The 14,310-nt window shown below is 50.0% G+C and overlaps 5 protein-coding genes across 5 annotated transcripts; 2 read left to right on the top strand and 3 right to left on the bottom strand.

Moving 5' to 3' along the window:
• Window position 1: 1 nt before the first annotated feature.
• Window positions 2–5,547, bottom strand: PEX2_105160 (uncharacterized protein; the record flags this gene model as incomplete). The annotated part of the gene is made up of 7 exons (XM_016747784.1): window positions 2–88; window positions 144–1,016; window positions 1,078–1,486; window positions 1,950–2,053; window positions 2,110–5,037; window positions 5,097–5,237; window positions 5,434–5,547. 7 exons carry the CDS (start codon window positions 5,545–5,547, stop codon window positions 2–4), a joined length of 4,656 nt encoding a protein of 1,551 aa, XP_016593271.1.
• A 664-nt stretch (window positions 5,548–6,211) lies between these two features.
• On the top strand, window positions 6,212–7,009 carry PEX2_105150 (uncharacterized protein; the record flags this gene model as incomplete). Its single annotated transcript, XM_016747783.1, has 1 exon — window positions 6,212–7,009. One exon carries the CDS (start codon window positions 6,212–6,214, stop codon window positions 7,007–7,009), a length of 798 nt encoding a protein of 265 aa, XP_016593270.1.
• A 421-nt stretch (window positions 7,010–7,430) lies between these two features.
• On the bottom strand, window positions 7,431–7,761 carry PEX2_105140 (uncharacterized protein; the record flags this gene model as incomplete). The annotated part of the gene is made up of 2 exons (XM_016747782.1): window positions 7,431–7,612; window positions 7,683–7,761. 2 exons carry the CDS (start codon window positions 7,759–7,761, stop codon window positions 7,431–7,433), a joined length of 261 nt encoding a protein of 86 aa, XP_016593269.1.
• A 222-nt stretch (window positions 7,762–7,983) lies between these two features.
• Window positions 7,984–9,972, top strand: PEX2_105130 (putative AP-3 adaptor complex subunit mu; the record flags this gene model as incomplete). The annotated part of the gene is made up of 3 exons (XM_016747781.1): window positions 7,984–8,027; window positions 8,079–8,498; window positions 8,562–9,972. 3 exons carry the CDS (start codon window positions 7,984–7,986, stop codon window positions 9,970–9,972), a joined length of 1,875 nt encoding a protein of 624 aa, XP_016593268.1.
• Window positions 9,973–10,483: 511 nt separating this feature from the next.
• PEX2_105120 (hexadecenal dehydrogenase) lies at window positions 10,484–12,729 on the bottom strand (the record flags this gene model as incomplete). The annotated part of the gene is made up of 5 exons (XM_016747780.1): window positions 10,484–10,533; window positions 11,014–11,373; window positions 11,443–12,242; window positions 12,307–12,537; window positions 12,590–12,729. 5 exons carry the CDS (start codon window positions 12,727–12,729, stop codon window positions 10,484–10,486), a joined length of 1,581 nt encoding a protein of 526 aa, XP_016593267.1.
• Between the last annotated feature and the right edge of the window lie 1,581 nt (window positions 12,730–14,310).

Below are 14,310 nucleotides of genomic sequence, written 5' to 3'. Positions count from 1 at the left end.
CCTAGCTAGATTCAGAAGGCACGGAGAGATTCTGATGCAGCTCCTTTCGCTGCACAGCACCAAAGCGAAGATTGCCGACATCGAAGACCTAACCATCGGATTAGCTTGTGTGGCTGTGAATTCCCAAAAAATGTATCACTCACTGCATAAATGCCCTTCAAGAAGGTATCACCCAGAATGTCCATGGTCATACTACCACGACTTTGGATACCTCCATAGACATAACCAGACTTAGCCTCAGCAAACCCTAGATCTTCCTTCTGCACAACAAACTGCTTGTCCCCAACAGCAAAAGATATAACAGGCAACTTATCAGCCAGTGTGTTCGATGGAAAGATCCATCCTTGGCTGTCATTGTCATACTCTGCCCCGGGGATAGCATCATAAATGGCCTGACAAGTCTCATCGTCCACCAACGCCAAAGTAGTCCCTGTATCAGCAATAGCTTGGTTGCCGGCCCGAGAAACCGATTTTCCGTTCACCGTCGCTGATGCAGAATCGAACAGCCAGAACCCCTGACTGTTATCGATGGGCGTGTAGGAGATCTCTGCCTCAGAGGCCTTCACCGTGTCCTGATCAATATAACCAAACGTATAGAACGACTCACCCTTATCCGGCTCATCGGAGTCTCTCCATGACCCCAACTTTGCAGTGAAGAGCTCAGCCGACTTCGGGATGTCGGATTGCGAGATCATACTCTCCACAGGCGTGCTCACGGCCTGGGGCTTGACAGTATTGATATTACCAAAGGCAAGTCCCAGCAGACCATCACCAGCACCTTGTGCAAATTGGTCGGACAATCTGTCAGCGACCTCAACAGCCTGGCCTTTGACAACCAGCCCGCCGATGTTGACATTATCGTTGCCGACCGTGCCAGATGCAGAAGAGCCATCACCATACTTGATCTGCCACGTAGAGCCATCTTTCTCTTTGAACGTGCTCGACTTGGTCGGATCAAAGATTGTGTGATTCTTGTTCTCCGACAAAGTCTTAGACGGCAACTCCGTGGACCAGACCTAGATACTTTTAACCACCGCCGCATCAAATGGTGCAAAAACATAAAAGACGTTTGCCTACCCATAGATCAGCAGACCCAGTATCGAAGTCCAAACTGAGCGTCTGCGCAGGTGTGCCAATAGCAACTTCTGCAAGATACATCGAGTCATTCTGCACATCGTGGGCACCCACTTGCCCGACCTCATCGCTAGCAACGTCCTTCTTTTGCAGCACCTGATGCAACCGAGCACGGCCTCCCACGGGCTTATCAGTGAACTGTCGACCACTTTGTACCATTGTGGTGCCAAGGAAATATGGGCCGTCCTTGGTTGGCGTGAAGCGATACTTGCGCATGGCGTGCAAGTACGACTTCGTGCCGGACTTCTTGTAGTGCGGGTTTGCGATGAGTTTGATTCTAGACGTCATGGTGGGGGTGGGCCAGGTTTGGTTTGAGAAGTTTGAGGATGGATGGCTAGAGCGCGGGGTGTCCCTAAGTACTTATGCTAGAATATTGTCATGCAATGAACTGAGGGGTGTTTGAAACAAGCGTCGTCATGGCTTTTAAATATTGCGATGCCTAGCGCGCAGGCTAGTCATTTGCCAGATTTATGGAGGCAAATCTAGAAACCTGTATTCCGTCATTGCAGATGACTTAGGGTTAGTGTTGTTTCAGCGTGATGGCGGCAGGTGGTGTCCGATCTGCACGGTGATGCGGACTCCGGTCAGAGGGGGGGGATTTTTGAATGTGCAGGGATGATACAGGGAATGTACAGGGAGCATACGATAAGCCTTTAGACGTAAGACAAGTAACTCTATTTCAATTACAAAAGTACATTAAAAGATTATCTGCGCCGATCCCGATAAAACCGCCCCCTGATACCCGAATCACCAATAACAACCTTAGCAAACTGGGAACGTACACACCCCGTGGACCATCAAATCCACATGATTACCTCTTGCGACTCTTAGACTTAGTTGCAGCAGCACTGGGAGCCCGGGAACTTGCGGCAGAGGCAGTCTTGCTACCACCCTTGGTGGCCTTGACCTGTTTGGCCGGCTAAAAAAACAGGAGTTAGAAACAAACTGATAGGTGATCGATCGGACAAAACTTACAACAGTTCCGTTCTTAGCCTTCTTCTTGGCAGGTGGCGCTTCTTCCACCTCTTCCTCCTCCTCACGATCGCGACCGCGGCTTTTGCCCTCACTGGGCTCGAATTCCTTCGCGACGGTGTTCAGCAGAGTAGTGCAGCGGCGACCAATTTCCACGGGCGTGCGACTGAGCATGAAGAAATCGAATCGGAACAGAGGCGATTCACGAATCTCTTCACGGATGTTTTCGTACAAGTTCTCACCCTCGACTCCATACTTGTCCAGCATGATCAACAAGAATCGGTCCTCATCCTCGGTGTAAACCTTTTTGTTGGTGGTGGACACGGTGTAGTTGATCTTGAGCTGCTGAAGTGGCACGCGGTACATCTCCAACTTCTTGCGGAGCATCTTCCGCTGGTGATCTATCTTCCGCACCTTCTCCTCGCCCTGATCGATGACTCGGAGGTACTTAGGATAGTCCTGGATCTCGGTGTACCGGCGCCAGAAGACTTCGGCATATTCCTTAATCTCATTGGGCTCCTTGCTGTCCACCTCAGTAGCAATACCCTTGTAGTCGGTGCGACCAAACTTGGCAGATCCGTTGATAAATTGCTGGAAATCACGTCGATTCCAGGTTGCAAAGCCTTCTTCTGACATACGAGCTTTCTCGGCTTGCTCTTCCTCGGTAAGCGGGACAGAGTTATCAATCTCCTGTTGTTCAAGGTCCCGCTCAGCCTCTCGTTCACTGAGCTCCTCTTCGGGGCCTTCAGGCAATTGAGCCTTGTAACCAATCTCCTTGTGGAAATAGGCCGTCTCCTTCTCTTGGAGCTCATGGAGACCAGGAGGGAAGAATTGCCAGTCATGGACAGTGATTTGTTTAGGAGCACGTGGAACCTTGGGCTTTGTATCGGCAGTTCGGCCTCCAGTGGCCAAGGCTTGGCGGTAGTATTTGTCGATGGAATAGAATTGTTCTTTGCGCTCACGCTTGGCTGGGTTGATCCAACTGATGCCAATATCCTTCTTCCGCTCGGTGAAATCTTTGCCGTTCCATTCATATGCACTCTCAGAGGAGAACTTCTGCAAGTCATCAATGCCGAGGGTCTCGTACTTTTTGCTGAGCTCTGCGGTTCGTTCTTCACCTTTACGCAGGATAGTCTCGATATCTTCATCTTCGGATATCTCGCGTCCCTCTCCACCCTTGGTGTTGAAGACGTCAGCAGCACCGTGTTGAATCATGCCAAGGAGATCATCCTTCGAAGATGCTTTGCCAGCCTGTTGTCCGGAACGACCTTGTTGAATGACAAGCTGATCCAAGCGCAGTTTCTGAGCAGCTCGTTCCAAAACCTTCTCTTCAATAGCGTTCTCTGTGATAAAACGGAAAACTTTGACCTGTTTCGTTTGGCCAATGCGGTGAGCTCGGTCCATGGCCTGCAAATCAGCCTGCGGGTTCCAGTCACTGTCGAAGAGAACGACGATATCGGCCGAGGTCAAGTTGATACCCAGACCACCCGCTCTGGTGGTAAGAAGGAAAACGAATTTGTCGGATCCGGGTTTGTTGTAGTCATCAATAGCAGCAATGCGGTCCTCGTGTGCCGTGGTACCATCAATACGGCAGTAGTTGTAGTCTCGGAAACAACAGTAATCTTCCAGAATATCCAGTACACGACTCATCTGAGAGAAGATAAGCACGCGACTACCATCTGCTTGCATGCGCTTCAAAAGTTTGTCCAGAATGACCATCTTTCCCGAGTTGAAAACAAGATGTTCGTCGGTCGTATACGGAGGACCTGGTTCAGCTCCCTCGAACAGGTAGGGATGGTTGCAACACTTCCGCAGTTGCATGACAATGTTCAACAGGCGAGTCTTGGACTCGCGCTTCCCGGCGGCGCCGTTGACAGCGTCAATATCTTTCTCTAGAATTTTCTGGTACCACCTCCGTTGCATTTCAGACATTGGAACATAGAGATTTAGTTCCTTCTTCGGCAGCAAACTTTTCTCGACATCACTCTTAACACGTCGAAGCAAGAAAGGGCGGAGAACACGGTGGAGTTGCTGCACCACAGTTTCTTGATCGGAATCCTGGTTTGAGAACCACTGGTCAAATGCCTCGGAATCGCCGAAGACATCTGGGAGAAGGAAGTTGAGCAAAGCCCACAGTTCATGCAGATTGTTTTGCAGCGGAGTACCAGTAATCAACAACCGATTGCGGGAGTTGAAAAGACGGATGATTTGCGACAACGATGATTCTTCGTTTTTGATCCGATGGGCCTCGTCGATAATGATGTATTCCCAGGCAAATTTTTTGAGGTGCGACTTCTCGCGGAGGATCATTTCATAACTGGTGATGCAAACATCAAACTCCTCTTCGACTAAGCGCTCATTGATCAACTGTTGGCGTTCTTCTTTGTTACCTTGGAGCACCAGGACATCGATGTCCGGGGTCCACCTCGCAAACTCTCGCTTCCAGTTGTCCAAGGTTGACTTCGGCACGACGACCAAATGAGGCCCATTAATATCACGGATGTAACGTAGATAGCCTAGGAATGAGATCGTCTGCAAGGTCTTACCAAGACCCATCTCATCGGCCAGGATACCGGAGATACCGTTCTCGTGTAGCGAAACGAGCCAATTCAAGCCTGCAACTTGGTAATCACGTAGCTCACCGTGGATGAAGGCTGGCGACTCTCGGAAGACGGTGGTGCTATCGCCGCCCTGCTTCTCATCTTGTAGCAGCTCTGCATCTTCTTCTTGTTCGGTCCTGCGGCGCCGCTCGCTACCAGCACCCCCAGAGCGCTTAGAGCCTTTGCGGGCCTTTTCCTCACTCTCAGCATTTTGTCGGTCGATTTCCGCCATAATCTGCTTGATCTCAGGGTTTGGATTCGTCTCGATGAAGTGGCGAAACAGGTCAGTGAGACCAAGAAGGTATCGGAATCGGCGAATCGAGTCATCCTCCTGCGAAACAACATGTATCAGCAAAGGGGTCCTCAGCAATCTTATTTTATCACCCATACCTTCGTATTATCGAGGCGGCCATGCTTCTTGCCTAGGATGCTTTTTCTGAGGTGGTTGGCCTCAGATCTGCGCCTACGTCCATCGGCCGCCGCGTCGCCCGCAACGCTGCTTGCAGTGGTGTTGGGATTTGTGTCAGAGTCCTTCTCAAATAATTAGCAACCTTCCCTCTCTAGACAAGGTGTTGTAGACCAAGGGTATCGATACCGTGTAATCTGGGGTGTTTTGGCGGCTCTAGATTCCGAAAGAAAATTAGTATGAGCTTGAAACAAGGGAATCATTTGAGAAAGGCATGCAACGGTCTGTTCTAGACAAGCTCATAGGAACAATGCCACATACCGTCATTTGCGCGTCGACACTATCCACAGGCACGAAAGGGACCGTGTCGTCATTTGTATCAGTCATGGGAGTATCAGCCTGCGAGACCGGATCAGACGCGAGGGCAGGAGCCATGTTTTATCTTTGGTGAACAGATTGCAGGTACGTTCGTTGTTTAAACACGTCTTTCAGCTTGCAACAAAGAATATCGGAAGCTCGCGACTAGTCGGATCGCGTAGTGCAGAAAGAAAGAACTAACTGCGGTCGCAGTGGTGAAGAAGCCAGGGGTATTGTCTTAATATAGACCAGTAAAGTCAAAAGTTGGAGCAAGTCATCAATGGGGATCCCATAGATTCAATGCTATCGAACAATTCTAAACCAGGATTATTGAGGGTATTCAAAGCGCGTTGATGGCAAATGAAGATACCGCCTTTCGGTAGGGCCTGCGGTATGGAATATTGTTATTCCGCCGGAAAGTGGGCTTCTCGTTACCGGGCCAGGGCGGTCATCTGCAACAACCTTGAAATTGAAAGTTCCTCCGTTGACACATCTTAGTGCTTATTGTTGCACAGCTAGGTGAACAACTACCCAGATATATATCTGATCCTGTCTGCGGTAGCTCTTTCCTTCTTTCTTGTTGCAGTCCCTCTGATTCCTACTGCTCTCGTTTACCGCTTCCAAGCTCTTCGCTATCGCCATTTGTCCTCTGAGGAACGACGCACGGCATAAGAAGTTGTCAACACAAACACCTTCGTCCTCAAACCCATTGCCCAACAGGGCCCTGAAGTTGTGCCCTGCCATGGACTCCATGAGGTCCCTCAACACCTCTCTTCCGAGCTCGACACCCCGCCCGCAACCTCCGGAGCAACTCCTCCAGCAATTCAAGGCGGCGGCTCTGTCTGTCACAAACCTGTACAAGAATGCAGTATGTGAACAAGCCCAGGCAAGGGCAACAGGATACCAGGATGCGATAGAGGATCTGCTCCACTTCCTTGACCGTGAGAACCTCGGTCTCGGAGACGGAGAGGGGTGGAAGGTTCGACAATGGGCAACCGAAAAATGTGACGGGACTGGATCGCAAAGCAGCGATGAAGATGCTGAGGCCGACAAGCGTGACAGAAGTGCCACTCCGGCTACTGCCCGCAAAGAGAAACCTGCACCCGAAACAATTGCTCGTCAGACCCCCACTTCCGCGCCCGCACCCACATCCAAGCCAGAATCGATCACTCCTCCTCCTCCTCCTCCCGCACAACTCCACGAAACACCTTCTTTCGCCACACCTGCCGTCTTCACATTCTCTGCTGGTCCTACATACCCTCAGTGTCAAGAGCTCGACATGGATGTGCAGTCGTCAGATAACTCATCTGGGACTATGCAGGACGGCGCTCCTGTGAGCGTCTCAGTGATGCCTCGCAACAGTCGACCACACCATCGTCACAACAACCACCCACGATCAAATGCGCGCCTTTCTCCACGGGAGTCCCCCGCTAGTCTTGGTTCCAAGAGGAAATTCACTTTTCCGGATTTCTTCGATCTGTCAGGGCTTAACAACGGACGAGATGCGTCAGGAGGTGGGAAACGAGGCCGCTTTACCTAGCGCTTGACCTAGATAAAGTATTATATGATGACGAAGTGACGACCATTCCCTTCTGATTGTCACACAGTGGCTGGTTGAGATTTCGGGTATGAAGGTGCTTTTCGGGTGCATAACAAGGAAGGGACATTTTGCATATGGTTTTTGCTTTCTTTCTTTTCGTTCTTCTCTTCCATGGGTTTCTTTGATGTCTTCTTGTCTCTTTTTCTTACTTTTACCCCTCCCCTTGTGATCTAGCATATAGACGGATATGCCTGTGGTGATACCCGATACCCGGAGTGGCAATTATCATTGGCTTGCAACTAAATAACAATCAATATCTTACAAAGCTTCCAACCTGCGCTTCACTGTCAAACACCTAGCCTGCTCGACCCCGGCCTCTGTCGCATCCCATATGCTTTAGTATGTGTTTAACGTACAATGCTCAGTTAAACGCCCGCCACAGCCCCATTCCCACTAATGTTGCAGAGATCGAGGCAATCCCCAACTTGCGCGAGCCCATCTTGTATTTTGTGGGGCCTTGCATGATGGCCTTCTCTTGTTTCCGGAGATTGGCCATTCCAGTGTAGTAGCTGTAGACTCCAAGGCCCATGAAAGCAGCAGATCCTGGTACAGAATGTCAGTACATAATTCTGGTAATACATGCCCGGATCAAAGGCTAAAAATAAAAACATACCAGTCACTCTGCAGGACAGACAGTCGTCGTACTTGTCCTCGGCCAGAGCCTGCTTGGCGTCTTTCGTCTGGGTATCCATGGTGTGCTTATCAGAAGAGAAGAATGAGTAGAGCGTATTAAACATTGTTCGGAGCAAGAACAAGAAACAAACGCGCACTGTACCACCAGAGCCCAGTCACTATGAGTTGATGTCTGTTGTCTCCAAAAAGTTATCGGGAGGCGGGAATAGGCGGCAAAACACGAGAGCTATGCAATCTACCCCGAGACCGCAGAGTAATCTCATCATCAGACAACTGTCACCATGAGCGGCGAGATTGATGCCGTTTACATATATGACGAGCAAAAGTGGGATATCCCGCGCCGGCTTGCAAAATCACACTAACCCGTCCTCCCTAGCGCCCCTCTCATCGAACATGTATATCGATCCCGCCCGCCCTCGGCCTCCGCCATCCTGCCCCTCTACCTTGCCCATGCCGAACCACGCCCTTCCTTGCTGTACATTCCTAGCGCGTCGCCGCCGGTGACTGTCTTCTCAACAGTTGAGTCAAATTTGTTGTTTCTCGCAATAAGCGAAGTCGACACGGAGCCGCTTCTGGCATTGGAGTTCCTGCATCGCGTGATCGATGTACTAGAGGACTTTGTTGGAGCACCACTGCTCTCAACTAAGATCCAGGCCAATTACGATGTTGTCGCGCAGCTTTTTAATGAGATGTGTGATGGGGGAACAGTATGCAATACCGAGCCCAATGCATTGCAGGAGGTTGTTGAGGTTCCCGGGTGGATGGGGAAGTTACTAAATGGAATCGGAGTACCTGGGTGAGCAACTCTTGGCCTAAAAAACGATAGTATTTGGCGTTAATGTGTTCGCGTGGGTTTTAGTACATCTACGCCAACGCTAGGATCTACCAATCCTCTCAAGCAATCTCTCGCCGCCGCCAGTGCATCACAAGGACCCGCCATTCCTTGGCGACGGCCCGGTGTACGGCATACCTCTAATGAGCTATATGTCGATATCATTGAATCTCTCTCTGTTACTATGGCTCCTTCGGGACGACTGCTGTCTGCATTGGTATCCGGGACCATTGCATTCACTGCTAAGATATCAGGAGTCCCGGACCTACTGCTATCGTTATCAGCGCCGGGTGGCCAGCATGTTCTTGGGCGCAAGATCGAACTACCGGTTTTTCACCCATGTGTTCGACTGGCTCGATGGAAGGAACGGCCGGGCGAGCTCAGCTTCATACCCCCCGATGGGCGGTTTATCTTGGCTGGATATGAAGTGGATCTCCTTCCCATAGATCCTGACCAGGATGAGCCACCAAGCCATATGGAAAAGCTATTCCTCCCTGCTATTGTGGATATCCGCAAATCACTCGGGCCATCTGGCTCCGAATTTGAGGTCCGATTAACTTTGAACACAAATTTCCCGGGCCAAAGCTCATCCTCGCGGCCTGGGGCTACCCGAAGCGGCTCCGGCACATCAACGCCGTCATTCCTAGGTGGGAGCGGAAGTGGAAGCTCCACACCGGCGCTTGAAGAGGTCGTTGTTAGCGTACCAATCTCAAAGTCTGTCCGCCATATCACGGACATGCAGGCCAGCCGTGGTGACGCTCAATTCACACCCTCAAGCGGGCTCCTCGAGTGGCGGATTCCCACCGGCAAGGATGCCGGAACATTGACTGGGACTGCCACACTGCGCTGTAGTGTCTCAGGCTATCCATCCGCTGATGACGACTTTGATGACAGCGTCGAGGATGCCGACGAAGATGCCAATGCCAACCTCCTTCAAGGCTACTACGAGGCGCCTACCTCCTACAACGATGCATCCGCCAGTACATCAAAGAAAACCCGTTCCTCCGACCCCTCCAAGCGCAAAAAGAAGAAGAAGAAGTCAACGAAGAAATCCTCCCGCTCTGCTGCTTTACTCCCAGAAGACGCGGAAGAAGACCCCGTTGCAGCTACCAGCCCATCCCCCAATCCCTCGATACCTCACACCCCCACACCCCCTCTCCAATCACAATCCCAGTCTAACTCCCACCTCCCCGCATTCTTCGCTCCATCATCTACATCCCGCCCCACGCGCAGAACAAAAGCCCAGGTCAATGCAAGCCTGATGCCCAACTCGGCAGCGGTATCCTTCTCCGTGCGAGGCTGGCTTCCCTCTGGCATCAAAGTGGACAGTCTCAACATCGACCAGCGTCGCAGTCGCGGCTTGGGCGAGAGCGTCAAGCCATACAAGGGTGTCAAGTACCTGTGTGTGAGTAATCGCGGCGTGGAACGGCGCTGCTAGAACCCTTGTACTTGATTAAGTTCCTTTCTTTTGGTCAGATGAACCGAGGCATTTGTCTGATTTAGATAGCGCATTCGATAATCACTGCATTTAACAGCATGAATGATGATATGAATGTTAGATCTGTCTATATTTTCTAATAACGGGTTTACCTCGATGTAATGCTGTGGGCTAGTAGGTTTTGTACAAAAGCTCCAATGCGAAGATGTCTAGGTAAACTACACACTTGCCTACAGTACAATACATATATATCCAAGGCAACACAAGTCATAAATGAATGGAGAGATACATGGCTTAAATATTCGAAACAAAAGCATGAAAGGGCGATCAAATCCAAAAAGCACTTACCTAAATGGCAAAGTTTTTTACTATAACAAAAAGATCCCAAAGTCATCCGCACGTGTTACTCCAAGCCGAAGCTTAACTTCTCCCATACCAAGACAAGGAGTGATCAGCGCAAAAGTAGTAGATCCTAAGCGGGGTATCCAAGTTCAGGGGTGAGCATTCACGTTCACAATTTCGCAGATCGGCGCTCGAGGATCTGTAGGACGACGTAGGCAACTATTACGGGTTAGACTGTAATTTTCAAAAGCTTTGATAGGTATGATCTGCAAATTGAAATGATTGAAAGAGGGGTGAAAGCGCAATAGAATGAAAGGGGAACAAGGAAAAGGTAAGTTTCATTAAGTTTCACAGATTATGAGCTTATCTTTTTTTTTCTCGATTCCAGGGTATGACAGCATGTTCAAAGAAAGGAGGTGAAATGGCAGAGATAGACATCCTCGGAGGGGGTATAACAGGATTAAGCCAGTACATGAGCTTGGGGGTATATAATATAGGCAGGGATTATGCGTCTGAAGCATATAAGCAGCCACAGACAGGGTTGGTGCAGGGATCTTGGAATTTAGTTCTCCTTCATCCGGAGAAAAGTCTCCAGGACCAGATTAAACCCACCCACGAAACAGATGTGCAAGATATGGGAAATATTCACAGAAATGGCAAAAAAAAAAAAAGGAAAAGAGATGAGGAAAGATTACTTACTGGCAGCAATAGCAACAGCTCTGCCGGCTCCAGCCTTCGCACTGCCTCCACCCAAAGTGAAGATGTAGCGCAGCCAGCCGAGACTCAGCTTGTTGCCGTTGCGGTCAAAGTCGGGGTGCAGGGCGCTGGCAGCATTGAACTTGCTGATCTTTCCGGCGTACGGTGGGTACCGGATAGCCAGGAGGGACTCCAACCAGCTTGGGGTGGAGGTGATAGGGCGACGGTGCACCCAGACGTCGAAGCTGGAGCGGCCACGGTAAGCACCGTAGCCACTCTCGCCGACACCACCGAAGGGCAGGGTTGGAATGTGCAGCGCGGCGTCGTTGCAGGAAACGCCACCAGAGCGGGTGGAAGATACAACTAGGAAAGAGGGTTAGAATAGCTGTCTTTGCGGAGGATGAGATGCAGGAAAAAAAAAGAGAAACTTACTCTTGTTGACATCAGCCTTGTTACCGAAGGGGTAGAGACCCAGAGGTGTGCTCTGGACACCATTGGCCAGGCTGATAGCCTCGTCAAGGTTCTCCACGGGCAAGATGGGAATGAAGGGACCGAAGCTCTCCTGCGAGCACATGGAGTCCTCAACCGAGTCAACCTGAACAACGGTCGGCTCGATGAACAGCTCCTTCTCATCCATAGTGCCACCCATAAGGATCTGGCCCTTAGTATTATCAAGCATGGACTTGAGACGGGCGAAGGCGGTCGGGTTGACGATGCGCGAGTAATCGGGCGAGCCTTTAGCACCCTGGGGGTAGAACTCCTTGTAGGCTTTCTTGAACTCCTCTACGACCTCTGGAACGAGCGACTTGTCGACCAGCAGGTAGTTCTGCGAGGTGCAGAGCTGGCCTGCATTCAGAAGCTTACCCCATAGCATGCGGCGAGCGACGAGACGCGGGTCGGCGCTCTTGGACACGATGGCGGGATTGATACCGCCCAGCTCGAGCACGACAGGGGTCAGATGCTGTGCAGCGGCCTTGGCGATGATGCGTCCGACGGTGGCACCACCGGTGAAGAAGATCTTGTCCCACCGTTCGGTCAGCAAGGCCTGTGTCTCGGGGATCCCGCCCTGGATGATTGTGTAGCATGAAGGGTCGAGACTGGCCTCGATGATCTTTTGCATGACAGCGGCGCTGCGGGGGGCATTTTCGCTAGGCTTGATCACCACTGTGTTTCCAGCGGCGATGGCACCGATGGCGGGAGCGAGAGTCAACTGGAAGGGGAAGTTAAAGGCACTTAAAAAGAGCTTGTTAGTCTTCGGGTATTTCTCACGGCGTATCGCGAGGGAGGGAGGCGTACCCAATGACCAGGACAGTTCCCAGAGGATCCTTTCTGATCTTGGGGCTCATGAACTTGAAGGCCAGATCGATATCGGAGGCCTTCTCATCCTTGGCCCATTTGTGCAGGTTGCGCGTCGTGAAGACAATGTCGTTCAGGAGCCATCCGCTCTCTCCGAGGTTGGTCTCGAACCGAGGCTTGTTCAGGTCCTGGGCGCAGGCCTCCATAATATCTTCTTCATTATCCTTGATGCTAGGAAATTGTTAATGCATTGACCGAAAACATAAAAGCATTCAGTACTCACGCCCAGTACAGCTTGCGCAGCTGGACGAGGCGAAACTCCAAGTCGCGGGTCTTGTGCTCACTGAACGCCTTGCGGGCTGTGGAGACGCGCGCGGGAATCTCATCGAGCGAGGTAGCTTTAAACTCGGGTAGTCCAGCCATGATGGAGATAGATTAAAATATATTAAGATCAAATGGAGAGAAAGGAGAAAGTGAGCTGCCTACGGATATATAAGGGTGGGCCGTATGTCCCCGCTCCATAAAATAGACATTCCTCAGTGAAATTACCTAGGCAATTCTATAGCTTCCAAGGTTTCAAGGTTTTCCTATATCTCAACCCCTATTTGTTCAGAGGCCCACCATGCTCCGAGCTCTCGGCTCATTCTAGTTTAGGTCTTTGCGCCGGTGATTTTTCTTGTTTTTTTCTTTGTCTATTTTATGGATTCAAGTACGAAGTACCTATGTTGTAGGTAATAATCCCATCATCCCAATGAAATAGATCCAAGTATGAACCGCGGCTTCACACGAACTACCCCGCTCAAGATGGTCTTCTCCAAATCCTATTACTCAGGTGTACTGTGTTCTAGACGAATCTAAAAGTGGGGACACTCTTATTAGCTTAGATTTCAGTAGATTTCACTTTATATGAGACAGGCCTTGAGATGTCTTTTGAGATATCTTTTGTATGTGAAGGCGGTAAATAAAGCACTTTTCTATGTATAACCTGTGGTAAACGACTTACTATATAATTCTACCCTATGGAAAAAGCCACGTAAAAAGACACATTGAATCATTGAATCATTGAATTGGGGTATCATAAAGAGCGGATAAATTTGTAATCCACGTATAATTAAAATAATTAAAACTGTACGGAGTACTGTACTGTTGATTGTTCCGGTTCACCATCGTAAGGTATTCCTCATGCACCGAGTTTCACGCTCAAAGCAACTAGAGAGCTTGTTAGGGGTCTTTTTCCATCCAGTCGCTTGCTTACATTTTTTAATTGGGGACACAGATTCCAGAGGAACTCGTCTTGCTTGGAAGTGCGCCCGCTCTTAGTCAATGTACATCCATGGATTACGCGACCGCTGACCTCATCCCAGACCATCCATCCATGGATGTTCCCGGCGATTAGATCGTTGTGGAGCACGCCTTATCCGTGAATATGTATACAGAGGAGAGCACAGCAACTTCATCTTATACTGAACGAATGTACCGAATATGCTATCATTGACCTTCTTACCAGGTATTTCCATGATAGCACTTGCTATTCCTAAAGGAAGAACGCTGTTGCCGCTATGTTTTATTTCTTCCCACCATATCAAAATATCTATCGCTACTTCCCCGGAAAATCTTCCGTGTTTATATTTTGTACTCCGTACTCCGCGCTGGACTAAGAATCCAACGATCTATTCATGCCCACCTCGTAGCAGAAAGACAAATATCAAAGTTCACAATTAGCACGCTGATCATCGGTTCCGACAAGAGAACTACACAAAGTTCAATACTCAGTGTAGTGCAGCTAGCGACTTGATTGTGGGTAAATTGGGGATATGATACATCACACAAATTCGAGAGCACGACTATTATCGATAGCGCTCCCCGTTCAAGGACTACAATAAATACAGTTAGCTAGGAAACAACTAACAGCACCACTCTTGAGAGCATCGAGTCCGCACCACCTTAAAATAGGACAGACACGCCGTAATGGCGAGGCATGCATGCCCGTGGAGGGGCACTGGA

This window comes from Penicillium expansum, assembly GCF_000769745.1.
Source record: "Penicillium expansum strain MD-8 chromosome Unknown contig362, whole genome shotgun sequence".
Classification (NCBI taxonomy): domain Eukaryota; kingdom Fungi; phylum Ascomycota; class Eurotiomycetes; order Eurotiales; family Aspergillaceae; genus Penicillium; species Penicillium expansum.
This window is presented reverse-complemented; position numbering and strand designations above follow the sequence as displayed.